This window comes from Blastomyces dermatitidis (assembly GCF_000003525.1).
Source record: "Blastomyces dermatitidis ER-3 genomic scaffold supercont1.3, whole genome shotgun sequence".
Taxonomy (NCBI): Eukaryota; Fungi; Ascomycota; class Eurotiomycetes; order Onygenales; family Ajellomycetaceae; genus Blastomyces; species Blastomyces dermatitidis.
In genome coordinates this window covers 3,462,614-3,485,342 of record NW_025544776.1, presented here as the reverse complement: position 1 = coordinate 3,485,342, position 22,729 = coordinate 3,462,614, and the positions used below count along the sequence as shown (strand labels likewise).

General features: G+C 46.5%; 10 protein-coding genes across 11 annotated transcripts; 4 read left to right on the top strand and 6 right to left on the bottom strand.

Moving 5' to 3' along the window:
• Positions 1 to 651: 651 nt before the first annotated feature.
• BDCG_03054 lies at positions 652 to 2,734 on the top strand (the record flags this gene model as incomplete). 2 transcript variants are annotated; one of them, XM_045418643.1, is made up of 2 exons in its annotated part: positions 652 to 1,048; positions 1,131 to 2,734. In XM_045418643.1, the coding sequence occupies exon 2, from the start codon at positions 2,447 to 2,449 to the stop codon at positions 2,732 to 2,734; it is 288 nt and encodes a 95-aa protein (XP_045280289.1). In that variant the 5' UTR covers positions 652 to 1,048; positions 1,131 to 2,446. The 2 variants fall into 2 exon arrangements, with proteins under 2 accessions (XP_045280289.1, XP_045280288.1); XM_045418642.1 differs by having other exon boundaries at positions 652 to 2,734.
• Positions 1,337 to 1,966, bottom strand: BDCG_03055 (uncharacterized protein; the record flags this gene model as incomplete). Its single annotated transcript, XM_045418644.1, has 1 exon — positions 1,337 to 1,966. One exon carries the CDS (start codon positions 1,964 to 1,966, stop codon positions 1,337 to 1,339), a length of 630 nt encoding a protein of 209 aa, XP_045275171.1.
• Positions 2,735 to 6,502: 3,768 nt separating the features above from the next.
• Positions 6,503 to 7,201, top strand: BDCG_03053 (protein kinase domain-containing protein; the record flags this gene model as incomplete). Its single annotated transcript, XM_045418641.1, has 1 exon — positions 6,503 to 7,201. One exon carries the CDS (start codon positions 6,503 to 6,505, stop codon positions 7,199 to 7,201), a length of 699 nt encoding a protein of 232 aa, XP_045275170.1.
• Positions 7,202 to 7,328: 127 nt separating this feature from the next.
• On the bottom strand, positions 7,329 to 10,753 carry BDCG_03052 (carboxylic acid transporter). The gene has a single exon (XM_045418640.1). It carries the CDS (start codon positions 9,459 to 9,461, stop codon positions 7,932 to 7,934), a length of 1,530 nt encoding a protein of 509 aa, XP_045275169.1. The 5' UTR covers positions 9,462 to 10,753; the 3' UTR covers positions 7,329 to 7,931.
• Positions 10,754 to 12,761: 2,008 nt separating this feature from the next.
• BDCG_03051 (uncharacterized protein) lies at positions 12,762 to 13,315 on the bottom strand (the record flags this gene model as incomplete). Its single annotated transcript, XM_045418639.1, has 2 exons — positions 12,762 to 12,871; positions 13,104 to 13,315. 2 exons carry the CDS (start codon positions 13,313 to 13,315, stop codon positions 12,778 to 12,780), a joined length of 306 nt encoding a protein of 101 aa, XP_045275168.1. The 3' UTR covers positions 12,762 to 12,777.
• A 92-nt stretch (positions 13,316 to 13,407) lies between these two features.
• Positions 13,408 to 17,650, top strand: BDCG_03050 (uncharacterized protein). Its single transcript, XM_045418638.1, has 7 exons — positions 13,408 to 14,101; positions 14,198 to 14,655; positions 14,720 to 15,127; positions 15,326 to 16,574; positions 16,710 to 16,735; positions 16,892 to 16,950; positions 17,058 to 17,650. Exons 3-4 carry the CDS (start codon positions 14,973 to 14,975, stop codon positions 15,774 to 15,776), a joined length of 606 nt encoding a protein of 201 aa, XP_045275167.1. The 5' UTR covers positions 13,408 to 14,101; positions 14,198 to 14,655; positions 14,720 to 14,972; the 3' UTR covers positions 15,777 to 16,574; positions 16,710 to 16,735; positions 16,892 to 16,950; positions 17,058 to 17,650.
• A 3-nt stretch (positions 17,651 to 17,653) lies between these two features.
• Positions 17,654 to 19,447, top strand: BDCG_03049 (uncharacterized protein). The gene has a single exon (XM_045418637.1). The coding sequence runs from the start codon at positions 17,940 to 17,942 to the stop codon at positions 19,071 to 19,073; it is 1,134 nt and encodes a 377-aa protein (XP_045275166.1). The 5' UTR covers positions 17,654 to 17,939; the 3' UTR covers positions 19,074 to 19,447.
• On the bottom strand, positions 18,220 to 20,479 carry BDCG_03048 (uncharacterized protein; the record flags this gene model as incomplete). Its single annotated transcript, XM_045418636.1, has 3 exons — positions 18,220 to 19,339; positions 19,492 to 20,218; positions 20,439 to 20,479. The coding sequence occupies 2 exons, from the start codon at positions 20,477 to 20,479 to the stop codon at positions 19,546 to 19,548; spliced, it is 714 nt and encodes a 237-aa protein (XP_045275165.1). The 3' UTR covers positions 18,220 to 19,339; positions 19,492 to 19,545.
• A 756-nt stretch (positions 20,480 to 21,235) lies between these two features.
• BDCG_16679 (uncharacterized protein) lies at positions 21,236 to 21,628 on the bottom strand. The gene has a single exon (XM_045425881.1). It carries the CDS (start codon positions 21,447 to 21,449, stop codon positions 21,243 to 21,245), a length of 207 nt encoding a protein of 68 aa, XP_045280287.1. The 5' UTR covers positions 21,450 to 21,628; the 3' UTR covers positions 21,236 to 21,242.
• Positions 21,629 to 21,810: 182 nt separating this feature from the next.
• BDCG_03047 (uncharacterized protein) lies at positions 21,811 to 22,698 on the bottom strand (the record flags this gene model as incomplete). Its single annotated transcript, XM_045418635.1, has 2 exons — positions 21,811 to 22,440; positions 22,549 to 22,698. The coding sequence occupies 2 exons, from the start codon at positions 22,696 to 22,698 to the stop codon at positions 21,811 to 21,813; spliced, it is 780 nt and encodes a 259-aa protein (XP_045275164.1).
• Positions 22,699 to 22,729: the final 31 nt, after the last annotated feature.

Sequence of the window (22,729 nt, the reverse complement as noted above, 5' to 3'; positions counted from 1 at the left end):
CGGCTTCTCGGATCGCATGTCAATCAGGCACTTTAGTTGCTGGAGATCCTGTCTGTTTATCGATGCCCTATACAGTACCGGCCATACACATACATACCAGTTCATCTATGAATCTGACTCCTTAAATTTTCCAACTACCATTTCTTCATCATTTCTGCTGGGCATGGCATACATACATACAGCCTTACCTAGTCTTACCCGGTCGCCCCGATGTTGGGTGACCATATTCCTTTCCGTTGTATGAGCTGACCAGAAAATGAAGCAGTGACTTAATTTGACGGGTATAAAACTAAAATGACGTTCGACGCGCCATAGCCATACAGAGAGAGCTTTAACAAAAACGCCGAATAAAACCCGAACAAGATCGTCACCTCCTACTATTATTAGGTCAATAATATTATTATTCATTCCGTCATCCCGCCCCCCCCTATCATAATTATTTAATAATTATTATTATAATAATAATCGGTAGTTAAATGTTCAACCCGAACGAATCGGCCAGCGGATCAAAATAGAACGGGCCCGATGCTTCGTCAGCCACCCATGAGGGTTCGTATTCGCATCGGTTATGCGTAAATTCGAGTGGTTTGCGAATACGAAGCCGAGCAATGCCTGGTCAAAACAGATATTATTTATATATATGTCCATGGATGTCTATCCATGGCGCCCGTGTGCGATTACTCGGTTTTTTATTTTATTTTATTTTATTTATTTATTTAAATTTTTGCTCAGTTTGATCAGGGGACCCTTCGTTTGTTGAAGAGTTTCAAGAACGGACAATGTTATCATGTCGACGTTGATGATGCCGTTAGTTTCAAAACACCAGATGATTAGTGACATCGTGTCATGGGAGGAAGGGGGAGCGTTTCGAAACGTGCTCATGGCTCATCTGAGGAGAGAAACCAAGACGCGCTCACGATGGAGTAGAGTCGGTTATGCTTGGGCAAAGTTGGGGAGGAAGGATGGCACGGGCGGGCGGTTGGCAATAAGATCCAAGACCTGTCGTCGCGTGCCAACATTTTAAACTATACCAGGTTAAGGCTTCAGGGTGGGTGTTTGACATTCATAGGGCATTTATTCTCGAACTTGTTCTCCATATGTAAAGTTGACTGACGAACAGTTTGGCTGAGTTGAATCATATCATTCATGCATGTATGTCCGGTTATTTGTACAAACCATATATAAGGAAAAGCAAAGGGGATATGTAAGAAAATGGTCAAAAGAAGGGAAACCCGAAAATTGCCTCCTCCACCTATGAATCGAACCCTCGGTCATGTGTTATCATCCATGTTCCCTTCCTCAGCTCAAAATCTCCCCACCACCACTAGCCGACCCTTTAGGTACAATAGGAATCAATGATGGCCAAGCCAATGATTTCCGCCGCAAGTTTCTGCAGCTTCTTGTAATAGTTCTTCTTCTTCCGGCTTCCCTTTCCGCGGCTAAGCAGTAGCTTCGCAGCGTTCTTGTAACCACCAACCTCGTCAATGGTCTCCTTGAGCTTCTTTAGTTTCCTCAACTTGCCCAGCTTAGCTATGACGGCGTAGTTCTCAACGATAAAGTAGGCAATAGCACCAGCGCACTTGGTGACACTCCATACATCACCCCACCAACGGGCGGTAATCGCTTTCGAGTGGCCCTTATGTTTCTTCAACCACTTCTCCGTCGCATCGGAGCCCTGTTCAAGCACATTATCCGGGATTTCGCTCATGAGCCTGAATGCCTCTTCGAGTTCTTGGGGGCTTAGTTGCTTGAGGTCATACTCGTCAACGTCGCCATCGTCGTCGATGTCAAAATCGTACTTGGAGTCTCTGCCGGGCTCCGGTTCGGGATCACGCTTGACAACGTTCTTGGTTGAGCCGAGATTGTTGCCATTGAATTCGGGGAAGGTACCGATTGTGGCAGCGTTTACACCTGAGAACAGATGAATCACCGTGAGGAGGAGGTAGGGGATGAGGTGAGGCAGCATTTTCGGCTGAGTAGGCTTTTGTGCCTTTAATGCAATTTAGGAGTGGAAGTACTGTGTATGTGGTACAAGGTAGGAGATCAGAAAGGTGTTTGCCTCTTGAAGCGGGAAGGGCGATCGCTTCTTGATCAGCTAGGTGACTTGTCTTCTAGCTGCTGCTTCTGATGAAAAGATAGAGCTTTCGAGGGTGAAAGAAGCATCCTTATATAGCTTTTCTCGCGATATTGGAGCAGAGAGTGTAGTTCTCTTCGCACCTTCTTCCCGTCCCCCGAATTGTGATATCCAAAGCAGATACGAGACTCTGCCTCAAACTAATCCCAACTCCAATTCCATCTCATGAAGCTATTCGTGACGACATATAGAGGTATCGTATTGACCCCATTTCTTTGCAAGGTGGACCAATCTCCACTAAAGAAGTAGAAATGAAATCTCCACAACATTCAAGAAAAAACAAAAAACAAAAAGGAAAAAAGAAAAACAAAAATGAGAGACATTACTCTTGGACGCCGAGAACTTGAACGGGGCTATACTTCCAAGATGCTCCCATTGTTCGATGTTCTTGAAGCAGGAAAGCTGCACCTGGCGATGATCGCTCTCGATCGGGGCTCGTATCTTGCTCAAAGAAGTAACGATTATCTTAAGGACAGCACCAAAAGGGGGGATGGCCAAGGTTTTATACGATGGCCAGTCTTCGCGATCGCCAAGTTCCTGCCGCTTTCGGAACAACTGAGCTTGACAAAGAAGATGCCCGCGCGCGCATCTTCCTATTAAGTGAAAGCTCGATTGGTTTGGCGGGAAGTGTTCATGCATGAAACAGCGTGCTAAGCGGCGCCTGCTGCCCGTAATGTGGGGATGGGATGGAGCATGGCACTCTCCCACGATCGCCTATCCAAGCCACCCGGACTAACCGTCAACGCGAAAAGTGGAAAATGTAGATAAAAATAAGTCAGTGTAAAATAGTATGGCTGTCATTTGTCAAGAATGATTTGATCTTCGTTGTGTGTTCAAGCTCATGGTGGAATCTGTCAATGCTCACTAAGTGACTGCAAGCACTTAGTCTCCTGGTTTTGCTTCCTCGAAGGGGCTTTGCTGCGAGATGCGTTAAATTAAAGGGGTGTCTGAATTTCTTGTCCTCTGATAATATAATCGAACATAACGAGGCAAGAGGCAGAACAGCACCAAGAACAGGAAATGCAGTGGTTGGTCCGCTCCAAGCTGCTTAACAGGTGGAGCAAACTCGAAACACCGACATAGAGTCGTTCGCCTCCACATTCTCGATAGTTCGCTGTTAACCGAATGTCTCTCATATCTGATGACATAGTCGTCCCTGCTAACCTGTCAATTCATCATCCCAGCCGAGATTCCTATTTTTACCTTCCTCTTTTAGCTCGCCCAGCGGCGATCTTCACATTTTCCGCTTGTGTCTCGCTTTCATCCGCAAGATTTTTCAGGAATTTGGTTTCCGGTTTCCCATATCCCGGTCCTTCAAAGCCAGATCATTTGCTCTTGCGAGTTGCCCTACAAGACGGCGTTGGGGCGTTTCCATGGCCAGCATCGTTGGTAGCTAAAATTTTAACAACCTCCGTTTTGAAGAATCATACAACTATGTTCCATAGCCATGTTTCTAATTTTGATCGGGGCATTTCTGATGCTTTGCGCCGTGTGGACGAAATGTTCCTAAGACCTTAGACATTTGGTGCACTGTTCAAGCTCAAGGGAAGACATCAACTCGAAATTGTGGATGTCACCCTCCTCCCAGTCGTTTGGATCTTTCGTCCTCTGTAAAAGAAGTATAAGGGGTAAGATTCTCATCGACCATGTCCAACCAACTATGACGATCTCTTCGGTAAATATTTCCAGCTCCTAGGATATTCTAAGAGCGGATGATGGCCCTTTATGATTCATGCGATAGTCCGGATGCTCCTGGGGCCAGGAGGACTTCAAAGGCGCAATCAGAGGGCAACATCTCAATGGCTGAGAATATCTTGCCCACGCTTAGGTCCACCAATCATAGATATTCTTCGCAAATTTGTACTCCATCCACTTTTCCATTCTAGCCTTAGAAGTGAAGTGGAAGGAACGGATAGGTTGCCTGTAGTGGTGACCTTCTGCCCCTCAACAATGGGGTAATGGCGCTAGATTCTCACTGCCCTATACCCATGCGAAATTAGGAAAGCTAAGATTTCCCGGTGAAGCTCATATTCATGTTTCGCTGGCAGAATAGGTTCTACAACTGCTCTGATTGCAAGGGCTACGATGTGAGCCTTCTGTCGGTCCGCTATGTTAAGTGCTGCATTCATTTAGCATGTTAAGAATGCAAAGTACATGTAGTATGTAGCCGTAAATAAAGATGTCTTCAGAATATCGCACAGAAACAGGCTCTATTTTGCGGGGTTGATCTTCCGTGGATGCCGAACGCTTGAAACCCATAGCATAGTTAGACCACGGGCGAGGGCTCGATGGTAGGCATAGAATTATTTCAGTATTCGTTGACACTCAACGAAAACGTCCACAGTCTCGGCACGCATTGCAAGTGTCTTCGCCAATAGGGAGATCAGTCGAGCAATACTTTAAATGACCTGGCTTCCTCGTTGCCTTGCAACTGCTGGCAAAGCATTGCAAATGTATCGAATCTACCAGAACAGTCTGCTCATTCTCAAGCAAGGTTCCGCAGGGACACTTGCCTGCATCGTCAACGCTCAACTCCGACGTACACGTATAACTAGGTTCCCATGGTTTCAAGAAGAAGCTCATACCGTGGATATTGTAAGGTATGTAGGTATGTATGTTCCTTCCTTGGTTTTTGGTCGCTTGGGATACCACTTGAAATATCATCGAGGTCCATTTCAGGATCAAGAGAGAACGGTGACCCCCTTTTCCTGCAAGTAGGGAACTAATCGTGGCGCAAAGTATTATTGGGATCAAACCCGTTCCTTCTTCTGACAATAATGCTCTCTCGATGGGATCCGCTTGGAGGCTTCTGTCTGGTGCGGAGCATGTACGCTGCGTAGGTAATAGGCGCGAGCGCTGTGCTAGCGCCCGTAACTAGGTGGATTTTCGACTTGACGCGATCGCTTTCAACCTCCGAAATGCTCGAATGAATCTGGCAAGAAGTGCATACGGATGCATCCCAAAAAAAGCCCAGTTAGGTCAAAGTGAAGGGAAAAGGTTGTGGGAGTTCATTCAACACTGATCCTAGAAAAACCCTGCAGAGATGAAGAAGAATAACTACCAACCACCTACCTAGGGGAGAGTACTCCTAAATAAGTCATCCACGAATACGAAGGAAAGCTTTAATCAGGAAGCTGGCAGCAAGTACTGAAAATCTTTGATCATGACATTGGACTTTGGCGGTAGTTAGTCAGGTAACTAACTGACTAACTTACTACTTCATTATCATACAGGTGCAAGCTTGCTGGTCAACTGTGATTATCCGGCTGGCTGCTTGATGCTCTAAATATCTCCCTTGCTGAATCACGACACCAAATCAGGAGATTCGCAGGAGATCCGGGCTGTTTCCACCTACAGTTGGTCAAAACAGCTAAGTTAGTGGCCTACGCTGGTATCGAAAAGGCCAAATTCCACGTCACTATAACTACGTGCCAGTTAAATACAGGGCTAACTAACTACACAGTCCAATAACTCACCCCCACACTCAACGAGTTCATAAGACAGCAAGTAGTATTTGTATATCAATATATCATTGGATTCCTTGCTTCACAGCTTCTTCTTTCCGGGTTCTTCTCTGGGAATTCTTGGGGAAAGACCCCCTGGAAGGGAGCTGGGAAGTATTGGTATCCTGTTAACTGTCCTCTTGATTCTCAACACCGACCAACCATCAACACATCTGCTTGAGATGGCTCACTGATCCATCACTTTTTCCTTGTCGAAGTCCTCACTCAAAGTTTGTCGCTTCCAAAAGTTCGGGTTGAGATTATCAACTTCTTATTCGACAATGCTGCACGGCAAAGATGACATCCAATACAACTGGATCAATGGTGCGGAGTCCCTTGAAAAATATAAGCCCGGGGGCTATCATCCTATCATGATCGGGGATATGGCGATACCGCGTGGTGGACAAACTTGGTTTTGGAGGATATTCAACGGTTTGGCTAGCTCAAGATATTCTGTTAAATCGCTATGTTGCTGTCAAAGTTGGGATTGCGAACTCGCATCCGCATGAGTCGAAAATTCTCCGGGCCCTCTTGGTACCACAACCATCGTCTTTGTCCACACACCCAGGACGCAAGTCAATACCGTTACCTCTTGATGAATTCGAGCTACGCGGCCCTAATGGGACTCACCCATGCTACACAATGACTCCTGCAAGATGCAATCTTCGAGAGAAGTCTCTTTCAGCCGCCTGTTTCCTCTTGAAGTTACGCGTGCTCTATCAGCTGGCCTCACACTAGCTATTGCATATATGCATTCACAAGGCTATGCTCATGGAGGTTTGTCTTATGCAATTGCAGTTCTTGATACAAAAATCCATTCTAAGTAATATCCGGAGTATTTTTTATTTAGACATCCACCTTCGCAATGTCTTGGTTAAACTACCGTCAAGCTTTGATCAGCTTCCCATCGAGCAGCTATATGAAACATATGGCAAACCGCAGGCAGTCCCCATTACACGGTGTGATGGGAAACCACCATCTTTGTAAAGATGCGGAAGAATTCTCATTGTCTGACACCAAGCTGCTCCTTAGTGACTTTGGTGAAGCATTTTCTCCAGCCTCAAATGTCCGCCTTGGAGAAAATTCCCACATGCCATTAGCTATGCGGCCTCCGGAAGCACGATTTGAACCGCAGTCTCCATTATCATTTTCAGCAGATATTTGGAGTCTAGCCGTAACAATTTGGGAAATTCTTGGCATGAAGGCGATTTTCAGTAGAGAATTGATAACTGCAGATGAAATTGTCTCTCAGCAGATCGATGTGCTGGGACCAATGCCCTCAAGTTGGTGGGGGCGGTGGGATGAGCGGGAGCAGTTCTTCAACCGTGATGGACATCCAAGAGAAGACCGGGATGTGTGGCCTCCAATCAACGAAGCGTTCGAGGAAGGCATACAAGGATACCGCCGAAAGCGTGGAATGGGCGTGTTTGAAGGGGATGAAACGGCCGCTATCCTCGATTTGATGCGTCGAATGTTAGTATTCCCGCCGGAACAGCGACCAACAGCTGAGGAAGTCCTCGAATCAGAGTGGATGGTTAGATGGGCGCGTTGCCTGCATTCATAGCTGCGAGATGAAACTAATCGGAAATTTATCAAGAACATGTTGTTTTCTATGAGATCGGGTGGGGTATACATACCCCTTGCACCATTTCTTTTGAATTTCCCAGGTTTCCGTTGCACCAAAAAATCCACATATAAGTTCCCCCTGCGGACAGAGCGCCGTACGCCATACCATACGTTGCTAAAACTCGAAGCGTGTTTGGCCAGGATCTTGGGAACTCGCTGAGCTAGCTATCGATCAAGTCGATTTTAAGATGCCTTTGGACCAACAAGGAAAGGCGGATCATCATGAGCTGGACAAAGGTCCAGGAGCAATCCGTCTCTCTCATGTGGCCCATGCCGTTGAACCAGCGTACATGACCATGTCATCTTATGGGGTACCATTGCTAGTTTGAGGGCGCCTAGGAGGACGCATCCCTCGACAGGAATCTTAAGTATGTGTTTGCGCTCAATAATCTTAGCGAATGAGGACAGCGTTTGAATTTAGTGTTTGATACATGTGTGATAAGACAAGAAGAACACCCTTAGGAAGACTAATAACTGAGAAAAAATTATGTACATGTACATGAACAGGAAAGGGTTTCCGAAAAGAAAGGTTATCATAAGTTGGTATCATCATCATCATCATCATTTGCCCCACTCATTTGCAGAACAAAAATTATCGTGCTCTCCTACTTCCTTCCAGTTAGTCTCACGTCCATTTACAGTTAACACCCTTCCCTGCAAAAATCATCTCAAGATTTCTCCCCTTTCTCCATCCCCATCTCCTTCTCAAACCCATTATTCCTAGCCTTAGTATCTTTAACGTCAACCGTACTATCCGTATCCATAGCCGCCTTCGCCTGCTCAAACTTCCTCCCCCTCTTCTCCGGCCCAAACATAGTCGTAATAACAATCCCTATCGCAATAATCGCCGTCGCAACACCCATCGTCGGCCCATACGCCGGCGCCGGTGTCCCCTTCGAGCCTCGAATAGTAATCGCCTCCGCAATCGCATTGACAATCTGCGCCGAGGGCGACGAGATCATGTTTCCGAGCTGATACGTGACGCCAGGGAAACTGGAGCGGAATGCCGGCGGGGATAACTCGTTGAGATGGATGGGGATCACCCCCCACGCGCCTTGTACGAAGAATTGCATAAAGAACCCGGACGCGGAGAGGTTCCGCTCGCCTTCCGGGAGGATCCAGGCGGGAATCAGCAGAGCGCTCATCAGCGCAGATATGATAATGGTTCGCCGACGGCCGATGAATTGGGACATGTAGCCGATGATGGTGCCGCCGACGCAGGCGCCTACTTTCATCATGATGCTGGCACGGCTGGCTCCGGCGTTATTTAGGCCCTTCTGGGTGAGCATGAAAGTTGTATAGCTATCCTGCGACGTGTGGCTGTAGTAGTTGAACCAGGTCATCAAGATGATGCAGTAGACCACCATGCTCCGTTCCTTGAGGAGCATGGCCTTCGTCTCGCGCCAGAAGGTTCCTGGGGACGTTTTGTGCTTCCCGGCCTTCTTCGCTTCACGGAACTGTTTAGATTCCGGGAGGAAGACGCGAATAGTCCCAGCGAGGAAAGAGAGGCCTGCTCCGATCCAGAAGACGGTCTTCCATGACTCCGTCGAGCCGCCGACGCCCAGGTTGGCGCATGCTGCGAAGACATAACCCATCGAGTACCCCTGTTGCAGGACACCGGACATGAGCCCGCGGGCGTCTACGGGACAATTCTCCAGCGCCATGGCCATAGCATTGCCATAGACGCCGCCCATGAAGAGGCCGAACAGACTGCGCACGGCTAGGAATTGATGAAAGGTAGCGCTGTAGATAGTGGCTATCTGCAAAAAGCCCAAGACAGCCATGTTGAAGACCATGGGCCATTTCCTCCCCCACTTATCACCCGCCAAGCCAAAAAAGGCCGCGCCGACGGACCGGAGCAGCAGCGTGAGCGTGATGGCGGTGGAGATGGAAGTTTTTGTCTCGCCATAGTACCTGGACAGCTTCACGGTCTGGATGGATAGGGCGTGGAAATCGAAGGCGTCGGCGCACCAGGCGAAGAGACCCACGACAAAGAACAGCCAGTCCCGCGCAGCGAGTTGGGCGCAGAGGCTGAAGGGGTTTCGGAAGCGTGGTGGATCTTGCCATTCGCAGTATGTCTCGCCTTCGGCCGTAATCACCTCGACACGCATTTTCCAGCGGAAGAGGTCGCCTAGGGCCTGCTTGGCGGTAGGAAGTATGCCCTTGGCGATGGGGTCGGCCGGCTGGTTGCCTGACATATTCTTTTTCTTTTTTCTTTTTTCTTTTTTCTTTTCTTTTTATTCCTCTTAAAAAGACTTCTCTCCGCGGGCGTATAATTTTCTTGTTTCTCCTAGTGTTGTTCGGATTTGGAGCAGCACAGGGGAATTGCCTAGCGACCAAAGATAGTAAGGATGCGACTCTGCTCCAATAAAAGGCTAAGGAAGGAAAGAGCGGGGCCAGCCGATGAGAGGAGAAGATCCTTAAAGGACACGGACAAGACGGGAAAGGATATTTTTTTTCTTTTCTTGGTCCGATAGCCTACTTTACCGGTGTCACAGGCTTATTATACATGTCTAGAGAGAGAATATTGCATATTTCTAGAACTGGGGGAGCCGAAGAGAGTGTGGGAGGGGGGGGGGGAGGTATATATCACCACCATATTTTGACGTCCAGGTGTAGTAGACGGCGCAGCGGCAGAATTAATCGATTTGGTACCAAGTTTCCGTAGGATGCTCGGCATCAAAAGGTTGAGAGACCTGCCGGAAATGCAAATTGGGTTTTGTGTACCACCGGACAGTGTGGTTGGTGAGACGGTACGGGAGTTCTGGCAAGGCAAAAAAGCACCGCAAGACATGATCGACCGTTGGTGCTAACACAACAGCAGCCCACATGCACTGCACTCAACCCCGTTAAACCACGGTGCAGAGTAGGATTGGAAGGAGTGATTTGATCTTCCTCCGAAACCTAAGTCTAGATAGAGGGGAGTGTTTCCTCCTGCTGACATTAACTGGCCTAATATATTTGCACAAGATGGGCAGTGCATCAATATGCGTGCATATCCATATATGTATCTGATAGATATTCAATTCAGTACATTTAGTATTCATATTGTTCAAGTCTAGTTAAACTAGATATCATGTTAATGTAGTTGTAACGGAGTAACCAAGTGGAAGGTGGAAACAAGCCTTTTCTCGGCGTAGCGGGAAGTGCCAAGCAATTGCCAAGCCTGGCGGCAAGATCCACCGAATCCAAGGTTCTTGCCGAGCCTGAGCCAATCAGAACGCAGAGCCCCAGCTGGCCTCCCACAGACTGACTCCATTGCTTGGGGTCGGTCTATGGATCTTGTTGCAAGTTTATTCTTGCTTCCTCCGAATCCTCCCCAGCTTTACTCCGCTTGAAGAAAGGAATTTCATAATTCATGGGATCCCCGGCCTTGAATATGCCCGAGTTGCGTCCCAGCCCCGACACCAGAGCTGGCAACAGGTGCCGGAACAGCAAGCAGAGACACGGGTTGCGGAGTTCCAACACTCTCCGTCTGCCGTTCTTTCCAAGGGAAAAGCTCCCGAGAGGGCCGCGAAGGGAAAAAAAAAAAAAAAAAAAAAAAAAAAAAAAAAAAGACGGGAAAGCCGGGAAAGCCGGGGTAGGGTATAGTATATGGGCTGGAGGGGGAATAAAAGGAGGAGAAAGTATTTTTTAACTGAAGAGACAATTGACCAGGAAATGTTCGCCCTTTTTGCCCTGGCTACTGCTGGTACGGTACTCGCGATATAAGAGTTAACTATTATTCATTATCCAAGTTTTGGCCGAAATAGTTTCCCTAGGATGGAAGGGGAGGGAGAGAATCTTTATTGGATGTACTGTACTGTAGTTCCTGTACTTGTACCATTTGCCCCGCACGACTACCGCTAACTACCCCTTCAACCCGGTTGTTCCCTCCACAGAAATGAACTAGGATATTTTCGCCCTACCTACCTACCTCCTCCTCCCCCCACCCCTTTCCACTCTACCCACATAGACCTATCTTCTACTACCCCCTCCCAGGACTACAGGCATACCCGCTTCCCGCTTCCTAGTGGCAAGCAAGCGCTGGAGGGCTTGTTTTCATTGGAGGATTGAGGAACTAAGTTATTTGTTGACTAAAACCAAAAGGATTGTGTAGACAATGTTTGGGGGGGGGGGGGGGGGTTGGTTGATTATTACTATGTTTGAACCTTTTCATTTATACAAGACTGAGAAAGTGTTTACTCGCTTTAAAAAGCCTGCGTTCTTCTTTCTTTCTTTCTTTTTTCCCCCTGTTTCTTCATCATCATGATAACCATATAATGCCCATACTTCCACATGTAGAACGGAGAGCAAAAAAAAAAAAAAAAACAGTTGGGGGCGGAGAGAGCACGTCTACTTCTCAAAGTTCAACTGGCATACATTACTCACAGACGGAATCTTTAAGCAAGACCATACCCCGATGACCCCACTCCTTTCCCTTATCCAGCATTCATTATATGTATATGTGCTGGCTCTTGAACCACCTTGACAGATATCAATCAATCCTGATAAACATGTTCATGATCATGCTGAAATCATATACATTGAAGGGCGTGTTAATGATATCCATCGGTGTGAGGGGGAGGCTGCTGGCCATGGAGCTTGGCGTGCAACGTCAAAACACAGAGGATCCTGGCTGTAATTCCCATTGCATCCCGGAATACAGGGATGAATGCCTTACCTTTTAGGTAGGTACTTAAAACAGTAGAGCATGAGATTCTGGGATGAATCCGTATAGAAGGCGCAGGCGCATCTCATTGGGGTAAACAATAGTATACGTTGCGTCCTGCACAATGCCTTTCTCTACAGGAAGCCGAAGATAGAAAACTGAGGGGGAAAACATAGAAAGAAGATCGAAAAGAAAAAGAAAAGAAAAACATCATAGAAACAACCGATAAAACATGAATGATTAGCTTACAATAGAAATGCAGCCAATGCGAGAGAAATAAAGCTGATATCATATACTGAACAAAAACTCCACTGAAGCACGGCATCAATCATCTTCATCAAAATATGTAGATGTTGGGCTTGACGGAATAAAAACAGTGGCGGTTACGAATATTTTGTAGGGAAAAGGGAGAAAAGAAGAAGAAGAAGAAGAAGAAGAAGAAGAAGAAGAAGAGGAGCACGAAGTGAAGATGGCAGGAAAGTCGTTATAGTGGCGTGTGGGGATGGGGGTAGTGTAATTCTTGAACGCTACATCTCCGAACAACATTGTCGTATTCGTGTGTCATATCACATGGTAGAAATTGAATTGTATCAACATCTAGCATTGAGCTCTTGTGGCACCTATCTATAGTTCCACCCGTCAGTAATGTATCTATAATAGTCATGCCATCAAGTAGTGAAAAAATATTGACAGCACATTCATGCAAAAGAGGCAACGGCCGATGATGATGATGATGATTTATTTTCTCCATAGTGACCAATGATAAAGCAATACGAGGCATAAGATGAAAGAAAAGGGGAAAACTTTACAAATGCTCTTATCCACCTTTAATTTATATTATCATTATTTTCCTTGTGGTATATTTATTTTTCTAACCTGTTTGACCTGCTGCTGTCGCTGTTCCACCAGCGTTTCCTGTAGTTGAATGAACTGTGATTCCAGATGTTGACCAGCACACTGGTAAAAAAAAAAAAAAAAAAAAAAAAAAAAGTTAGCGAAGAAATATCATACGCAAAGTTAAGGGAGATGAGAAGCTGGGGTGGAGCGCAAAGGTGTACATCCACAAAGTTTATCTTTGCGGGGATGTAGCTATTCGGCGCCGGTCCTATCTCACAAACCGGCAGAACAGAACAACACAAAAGTAAACAAAATAAAGGTATAGAGATTATATCAGAAATAGCAGACATACCCTTGGCTAATATCCTTATACTGCTCGTCATTCAACTCTTTAACACCAACCTTCATCCCACCCCGCGACATCGTGACGTGTTTCTTCTCCATCTCCTTCTTCGTCTGGGCCTTAACGGCCATCATGACGCTCCATGTCACGAAGCCAATAACGGCGAGGATGCCAACGACGATGAGCAAGATTAGGAGCGGGATTAATCGATTTGATGCCATCGGGGTTATCCGGTTATATGTCCGCTCCCTTTTTCTTTATTTTTATTTTTATTTTTATTTTTTTTATAAAAAAAAACCCCCTTTATTCGTTTGGGTTGGGTTTGATGGTTTGAATGATTTGCGAGTGCGTGGCTGAGCTGTGGTGGCAAACAGTCAAGGGAAATAAAGAAAATGATTTAACTGGCACGTGCCGGTGACCGCGTGCTGTGTAGAGCCGACGGCCGATTAAGTGTGGAGAAATGCGAGCAGAGAATACAATGGGGGATTGCTTGATCGAAGGGTATCTGACTGAGCGGAGACGGGGCCCAGGACACAGGGGTGGGAAAAATGAAAAGAGACTTGTTTGGATCAGAGTGGATTGATTGTTCTTTTGGTTCAGAGATGAGGTCAGAAGAATGCGGCGAGGTGTAACTTAGCTTCGGTGGGAAAAGAAAAGGATGTTTGGAAGCTTAATAGGCAATAAGCGAGGTTTTGGTTGGTGAATGGCGGCTAGCTGTGGAGGCGAAGGAAGGACTCAGAAAAGGATAGTTAGTTACAGTGGAAGCGGCGCTTGGAGTTGATATATGAATGAATGCGCAGTCTTCCTGTGGGAAAGAAGAAGAACATTTGGGAAAGAAAGGGAGACAGAATTGCTCATGAATCCTTCGCCAGCGCCTGGGGCTGGGTTGAAGCGTAGCATTCACGAACATGATGACGCCGGGTGAGGGGGTGAGCCAGTCATGTTCAAGGAATCGTTTCAGCCTCGTACCTTTTCTTTGCGCCAGTGGTTTAGCGGATGCAAAAAAGGTGGGCATAGGGCTGGAGGATTGTGAGCGGAACATGGCGAGATTGTATGGGGATCCTGGTCGAGATAATTGCTAACTTTCTATGATTCTCCTCTAGCAGACACCATGACTCGATTTGCTGTTAAAGGAAACCTGGAAATGGGACAGACACACACATACAAAACACCTCTATCCTTGTGCTTACATTACAGGGTCTGAAGAATCCTTGATGGTCAGCCATGTTGCCGGGCGTGGCTGGTAACAACAGCCTTATTTGTGGGGGGGGGGATGTCAATGTCTGCACTGTCTGCAGTCGGCGAATCTGCTGCATCATCTCAGTGGCTTGTCGCCCCCAAAACATGTTAAACTCGTTTGCTGTTGAGCCACAACGTGGTCAGAACTTACAAGACACAAGGGGGTAAGCGGGTGAGGGTCCTTGCTGAAGAAGCAATTAAACACCAAGAGTGATATATGAGTTGCGAGGGGTCTTGGGTTGTTCATTTGGAACCCACAATATCCTTGTTGACCAAAACTTGATACAAGCAGACAGACAAGACAGGCTGGCTGGGCTTTGCAGTAAGTACAATACATTGATGCATCTGAGGACGGATAGCGCTAAAAGTGCTCGCTTGGCGCCCAGGGTTTAGGCATCGTTAGGGCAGACAGGTGCCTAGAGCCCTTGGGCACGCGGCCAACGGCGAGGGACTTAAAAGGATCGCCATCATGTTGCTGTTCTCTTTCTTCGTTGTCATCAAATGACTCCCTCTTGCGGTATTCTGGCTGTGGGCTCCGGAGGGTATCTTGTCACCACTTTAAATACTTGAGCGAGTACCTGGGTTGGTGGTTTTAACAATCAATTCTACACATTTACTCGATCTAGGAAGATACCAACAATGGCGCCCACGAACTCCGAGCCAGTTTACTTCTGGAAACCAGAATCAGAGAACGGCTATCTGGGTCAATGGTATCCGTCAGAGTTTACTTGGGACAGGAATCTTGATGACGAGGATGACGGCGTCGAAACCCTCAAATATGACAATGCTGAACAGTGAGAAAAGTGTCCCTTCAGAAGGAAACGCCATACATACATTCTCTTGTTGAAATGACCGAAAAGAAAAAAAAAAAAAAAAAAGAAAGAAAAGAAAAGAAAAAGAAAAAGAAAAAGAAAAAGAAAAAGAAAAAGAAAAAGAAAAAGAAAAAGAAAAAGAAAAAGAAATTTTTTGACCATGGTCTTTTATACGTATAGATACATGATGCACCAAAAGGGCCTCCTTTTCGCGCCAGACGACCCCGTCACGCACCAGATTCTCTCACAGGACTCCACACCACCCCATCCCGCAGAGCTCAGGAGCCTAGGCCGGCAAATTCCCGACTTCGACGACGCAGTGTGGAAGAAACATCGCTATAAGATCGTCGTCGAGGGCAATTACCTCAAATTTACTCAGGACCCTCAGCTCAAAGCAAAGCTTTTGGCTACGAGGGACAGGGAACTGGTGGAGGCCAGTCCGCGGGATCGGATATGGGGTGTGGGGTTCGGGGCGAAGAATGCTGGCGCGAGGAGGAAGAACTGGGGTTTGAATTTACTTGGAAAGGCGTTGATGGAGGTAAGGGAACGGATTCGAAAGGAATTATTGGAAGAAGAGGAGCTGGCGATTGGTGGTAGTGGCGGTGGTGGCGGTGGAGAGAAGGCTGTGTAGTAAATACCTGCTCATGGCTAGGGTTGTTAGGCTTTCGCCGCCGTCATATTTGAAGTGATAGTTATCTCCCAAGAACCGACAATACCCCGAAAGGAGATACTTTTACCTTTGACGAATCCTATGATCTTGCTTTGGGTATATTTATGCTATTGTGGACTATAGTTATATATATTTCTACTCTGCTGTACGGACCACGGAGTGCAGTCGACTAGTTATTTTAAATAAGCTGGAAAATCAACTTTGAATTCAATTCTCGCCCAACCTGACAGTCAACCTCACTCACCCTCATACCATACCTCATATCAATTCCCGTCATCGAAAAACTCCCTCCCTCCCATGTTCAACCCAGAAAACATCGGAGTTTCGCATCGGAGTTTCTTTCCTTCCCGGATGTTAGTTACGGAGCACATACTAACTAACGAATGGCTCCGGGTCATAATGTTCCAACACTGTCAAGCTTTCATCAACGTCATACTGACCCATCGTTCCCAGAAATAACTTACCTTATAAAGTGTGCCAAAACTAAGTTAACAAAAGATATAATTACATATGATACCTAGCGAGGTCCCCTCAAACCCAAGCAAAGGCTTCTTAAGGAGAAAAGAAATCTCACTCGTGCTATAAACCAATTTTTTTTTTTTTCTTTTTTCTTTTTGAACCACGTCCATTTAGTGCGAAGCAAAACACCTGTCCGTCCTTGCCTCCCCACCATGTTTTTTTGGATACCATTTCCGCTTTGCTTCCAATTCGGAACAGACCAGAATCCGTGTCGTTGCAAAGTAGTTGGTCCGACTTTAGGTATGTCCCCGACGCGCAAGTGCTATCATTTTTCTTGAAATATTTGTTTGTTGAGTGGGAGGGAGATATTTTGTGCCCTCTATATCCTTGATATTCGCTATCAATTATTTCTCTAATGCCCTCATATCATTATAGGGTTCCTCACGACTATCTTAAGTGCTGTGCGTGCAAATATCTAGGCGAAGCACCCTCTTTTTTTTTTTTGTTGCTACTCGAAGGAGCAAAATGTGGTGGAGTGGTTTGTTATTTTTACAATGCATACAAATGACATATCTAACCTGGTTTTTAATCCTCATTTATTTTATATGCAACAACAGATCGTGCTGTGGCCTGCATCACTCTTTTGCGGGTGCTGGGCTACCAAGACCGGGACCCAGTGCGTACTCCCTCTTCCCCCTTTTCCCTCCCTCCCTATTTTGCTCTCCATCTGCTCATTAATTTGGTGTCGTATGTATTAACCTATCTCGGTTGCAATGTTCACAGGCTTCTCGGGGCTCCAGTGGAGTGGAACGGAAAAGTCAACCAGGCCATCCCATTCTGATCAGGGGCGTTCGAACGGATGTATATTCATGTGGAACCAGTTAGGTATCAGAATTATGCTGCATGTTAGATGGTTGATATTTGCGCATGAAAAAACTTTCAATGCATAGATAGTGTGCATTGATTTTATAAGGACAAATTCAACCTTTCTTTTCTTTTGGGGATATTGTGAATTTCTCTTTGAAGATATTTTGTTGTCTTTCCACAAGGGTTTCAGATGATAACTAAATATATTCTGAATACATTCTTTTCCTATGGGATTTCTCTTATCACTTAACTGCAGCAATTTCAGGTTCAGTAAGTCTTGAACATATCAATCATATCAACATTTTGACACAGCACATTCTAGATTGACTGCCAACATGTTCTATGAAGTACCTCTTCAATCTGAGCTGGATTGGAATTGAATTTATTCTGATTCAAGTTGAGGTACTTTTTTACTGTTCACTACACAGCACACAGGAACAACACACAAAATGAGCCAGTGCTCAGTGCTGATGTTAAGCCTGCTACTTGACATGACATTGCCAATGAATTCTTGTGAATGCAATGGTGAAAGGAAGGAAGGAAGGAAGAAGGGAAAGTCCTGTGTGGAATCCCACAATCTCTCTCTTTCTCTTTCTCTTTCTCTTTCTCATTCTCCTTTTCTCCCTCCTATCCCACTCCTTCCTCTTCATCTAGCTACCATATGCTTATTGACATTTCGAATTTGCCCTGCTTGTGTCCTTTTACTTTCTATATTTTCTATCTCTGCAATCAAACTGCAAATACTTACCTTTTCATGTCCCATTGTGGCATCCAATATACCTGCTGCCTGCCTCGATCATGGATGATAATACCCTACAAGAGCTCTGCCGAGATGAATTACTGAGCCCTGATGACTTCGACGACGAAGAAATGGAACTTCGAAATGAACTGGACGAAGGACTGAGGGCTGCAGTCTCTACATATAGCGACGCACCTTATGGAAGCATAGATTGCGTGATTTTTCGCCTGCGGGAGCTACACCTCAAAATTACGCTGAGCCAGTTGGATTGGCGCGTATGTACGAAGAAATACAGCGATATCGATAGGGATGATCCCACATGGACCAAGCTGGAAAACCACTACACCGCCGAGCAGAATCTATTCATCTCAGAGCGGATGCGACTTGGTAGAGAACTGTGGCACCTCTTTCAAAAGGCTGAGCATAAAGCTGCTTCCGAAGCAGCGTACAGGACAAAGACGCAGAAAAATAAAGCGAAGGATCTATTCGTGTTATTGATGAGAGAAATAACTGTGGAGGAGAAAAGGATGTTTTTGGAGGCTATGGAAAACGTGTACAGTCTTGAGGGCACACCCAGTGAAATCTGGAGCCCTGTCACGGGCAGGACTCGAAAGGCGGACTTGAGCGCAGTACATATCTTTCCCCCACAGGTCGGACAAGACAACCTGGGGATGGTCTTCGGGGACGGATTCGATGTCAGTATCCACGGAGCGGAAAATGGGCTTTTCTTACCACCCGCCGTCAAACATGCGTTTCAGGACTACCAGGTTACAATAATCCCAGACCCAGTCGCAGCTCGTCCTCACAACTACAAGTTTGTAGTCCTCGACCCGAAAATTTTACGCCTGAAGGTGAATGGGGAAATGACATTCAATGATTTGAATGGGCGGACACTCGTTTTCAAACCGGGGTGCGACCTCAGACCGAGCCCACAATTTATCCGCTTCCATTGTGCGGTGGCTGTACGGATGGCGATGCAGAAATGCGGGCTGTCCAACGAAATGCCAAATGGGGTGTTTTCAGAACTTGAAGGGGCATGGAAGGATCCAACTACGTTGATAGAGGAGGATTTGCTTGTTGGGTTCATCGAGGCGTTCGAAACGTATCGAGAGGTTCGTGAGAAGAACTTGGCAGCAAGACAGGTTGTTGCAAATAACATTGTCGTGCCAAAAAAGCGAAGTATTGGCGAATAGAGAGAGCCTTGGATTATGGACAACTTGAGGGTCCCGAGGGGGGGGGAAGCGGGTTGGTTCTTATCACTTGGAAGTTTAATTGTTTCTTAGTCCGTTGTATTATTTTGTCTTTCTCTTTCCCTGCCATTCCCTTTGGTTAGAAATACCTCGATAAGTGGAATGCATTCAATATTCCTTTGTTAAAATCGCGTTGGACCTCAAGTTAAACATAGACAAGGTTGATGATAACCGACGGAAGATTACACCATAACACAGTTTATTACGCACTAAGAATTCATGAAGACAGAACAGACATTTAAATATTAGCCAAAATGCCCTGCTAAATAATAGTAATAAGAAATTTTGAATACGAATGAAATAACTATAGATATGGAAGAACCAAAAGCAGCGTGGCCAACATTTTAATGCGCAAGCTCACCAATAATAGTAAATTCGTAGCGTATCAATATCCGTGCGCCCCCTCTGTCGGTCCCTAAACAAGTAACCTACATGGGCTACCCAGTTTCAACCGACGGAGCCCAGGGTTCGCATACCCCGCCGCCTTCTGTCGCTCATAGCTAACCATGCGCAGCCGTTGACTCTCCCTCGGCGTCAGCTGCAGGTAAATCTCGACGCCAAAAATATGCAAAAACAGCGCCAGCCACAGTGCCAGTCCGAACGACAGGTTGAGATTTGCACCAATCTGTGCGGGTTCCATGCCGTTATCATCCGCCTTGACGATCGCGACGGGGTCGTAGCCCGGCAGCAGTTTTGCAGGGTCAGGCAGCGGCGCACACATGGGATACGCGGCGAGATAGGAGACGGGGATCTTGTAGAACTGCCAGGTGAAGTCGATCTTCTCGCACGGCCAGACCTCGTAGTACGTGCCGAGCTTGCTGACGATTCTGGAGATGATTTCCAGCAGCGGGTGGATGGTCATGATGCTGCCCCATGTAGAACATGGCGCGCCGGCGTTGGAGATGAGGAGTAGGACGACGATGATGTAGCCGTTTATGCGGTGGAAGAGGATTACGCGGTGGCGGATTGAGGGGATGAATTGGTAGATCACGAGAATTCCGCAGGGGAGGATCGTGCCCAGGTGGAGGATGAGGCCGACTTTTCTGAAGCCGGTGTGTTGGTTGAACCACTCGCCGGGGCTGCTACCGCTGGCATATCGTCCGGTGATGTCGAGGTATTATAGGCGTGCAAGGGTGAAGCCGAATAGGCCTCCGGCAAATATGAAGAAGAGGATGAAGTTGTAGGACTTTGTAAAGCCCAGGAGCCCAAGGATGGATTTCCAAACAGCCATTGTGAAGCCAAAAAAGGGGCAATTAGGAGGAAAAAAGAACTTTGTTTGGATAATTATCAAATGGCATATTTGAATACCTAGGCTCATATGAGGTTATACTTCGCCTCAAGGACTCCATGATAGCAGCAATCAGAAATATATACACAGCTATATACGCAAGCAGCAAAAGCCCCCTGCGAAAGAATGTGATATCGCATCCCTTCCGACACGCATATTGAACCGACTCCCGTTACCAAACCCCCTGTGTGGCTCAAGCATTTCCAAAGGCCAAGTCAGCGGGATAAGAGTTCGTAGAATGCCTGGCGGAAGGTAGCTGCCTCATCAGCCAATTAGTTTAACCGCAAATAATCGTCAGTGGAATGACTATACGAAAGATGCCTTAAACGGGACGTAGGCAGTAGTATGCCTTCGAGTGAAAAAGCCTCTGCTCCAAAAATGGCAAAAAGAGTGCAAGACCGGGGAAATGAGAAAACGAAAGCAATGAATGATCACTCAATCGTAATCACAAGAATCTGTGCAGGAGGGAGGATTTCCGCATTCCTGCCAATGAGCTTGGAGAGGAAGTGAGCCCATCTGAATACGAGAAATGAAGCGGTGCATCTCAAGCGGATTGGAGGTTAGTGGGAGGGAATCGTGATGGCTTCTCATTGCACATCTCTGGTTCTAGGAGAGATAACTTTTTGATTTTATTCATACGAATGCTAGAGTACGAAGAATCGGCTGAATCTAACGTCCGCCTTGGACGCGACGGCATCGCGAAGATGAAGAATTGGCGGGAACGTTGTCATGTTGCGGGACCCACAAACCTTAAATTTAAAAATAGTCACTAGCAAAGAGCTTAAGATAGTTAACTCTAATATCATAACTAACTAACCGGGTAACTATCCCTCGCTCGCCAAATGGTACGTATTTCCAGTGGGGCTACGGGTTGATTCTCGACTTGCCAGATCATAGTCAACCCGACCCAGATTCCGTATTTGGATATATATTCGTGCTCGGCTCGAATATTTGTCCGGAGACCTGCACCGAAATTGCAGGGCGGCCCATTCTCCATCCTGGAGGCAAAACTTGAGGAGTCGTAGAGGCATTGAAAAGGGTTTTTGGGTGGGTTGTTGCTTTTTGCGAAGAAGATGGTTCCTTTCATGCGTATAGACAACTACAAACTGGATCAATTATTTATGCACATGCGAAGACTTGAAAGAAAAGAAGACAATGTAAATCAATGTAAATCAAAGGGGAGAAACCGGCAATGGAGCTAGAATTAAAATGATAAAAGAAAAATGGACAGTTTAGAAAAAAAAAAAAAAAAAAAAAAAAAAAAAAAAAAAACAAGCAGACCAAAAAACGGGTATATAATTAAGCAAACATCCAAAAGCCTCTAGACGCCCCCTTTTCCCCCTTTCTTTAAAACAAGGCGCAACCTCTCCTTTTGAAAAAGGTCCCAATACTTCAACTACCAGTTACCCGAATCTTGCAAGGCACACACGCCAGAGCGTCGCAACTAGGGCAGCCCAGAAGGTATATTGGGCAATATCTATCGCAATAATCGCACGAGCCAGCACCATAGACGTATGGCCACCACCGATCATGGTGGCAGTGGCTGCCATTGCCATTCCACTCCTCGCGAGGCAGGTTTGGCGGCTGTCGTGCTGTGCCCGACCACCCTCGCCCCCCGCTCCATCCGTCATCAAGGTCATCAAGCGCGTCCTCCATAGCAGAGAAATCGAATGCGTTCCTGCTCTTCGGGAATTGCTCTTTTCTCTTTCGTTCCTCTTCCTTTCTCCTCTCCTCTTCCCGTCTTCTCTTCTCCTCTTCTTGCCGCTTCTCTCGGGCTCGTTTCTCTTCTCCTTCTCGCTTAAGGGCCGCCTCAGCTCGGCGTAGCTTTTCTAGGATTTCGTGGACGTCTGCTTCCGTAAATAATTTATCTCCTGTTCCCTGCCTGCCTGCACCTGTCGTTGTCTTCCTCTGCCGCCCACAGGCCTCCTCATACTTGTCCCATTCTTGTTTAATCCTCTCGTATTTGCAATCGAAACAGTATCGTTTCGACGCATCGCTCAGGGTTTCCCACGCACTTTGGACCTGCGAAAATAACGGTGGGAGGTTTCGTTCGAATTAGGGTATTTTCTAATCGTCTTTCAGATCGCCCCCTAAGGCGTTCCCCGGATAAAAGTAACCTCCAATACTAACCTTGACAAAGAGACTTGATTCTATCCCCGGGTTCTTGTCTGGGTGAGTTTCCAACAGGCGCTTGCGATATGCCTTTTTAATATCTGATAACGACGCGCCTTTCGACACTTTCAGAATGCGGTAGCAATCGATTTCCGTTGGTTCAGTCATCTTTGGATCTGTGGCTGTAGACTAGGAAGGA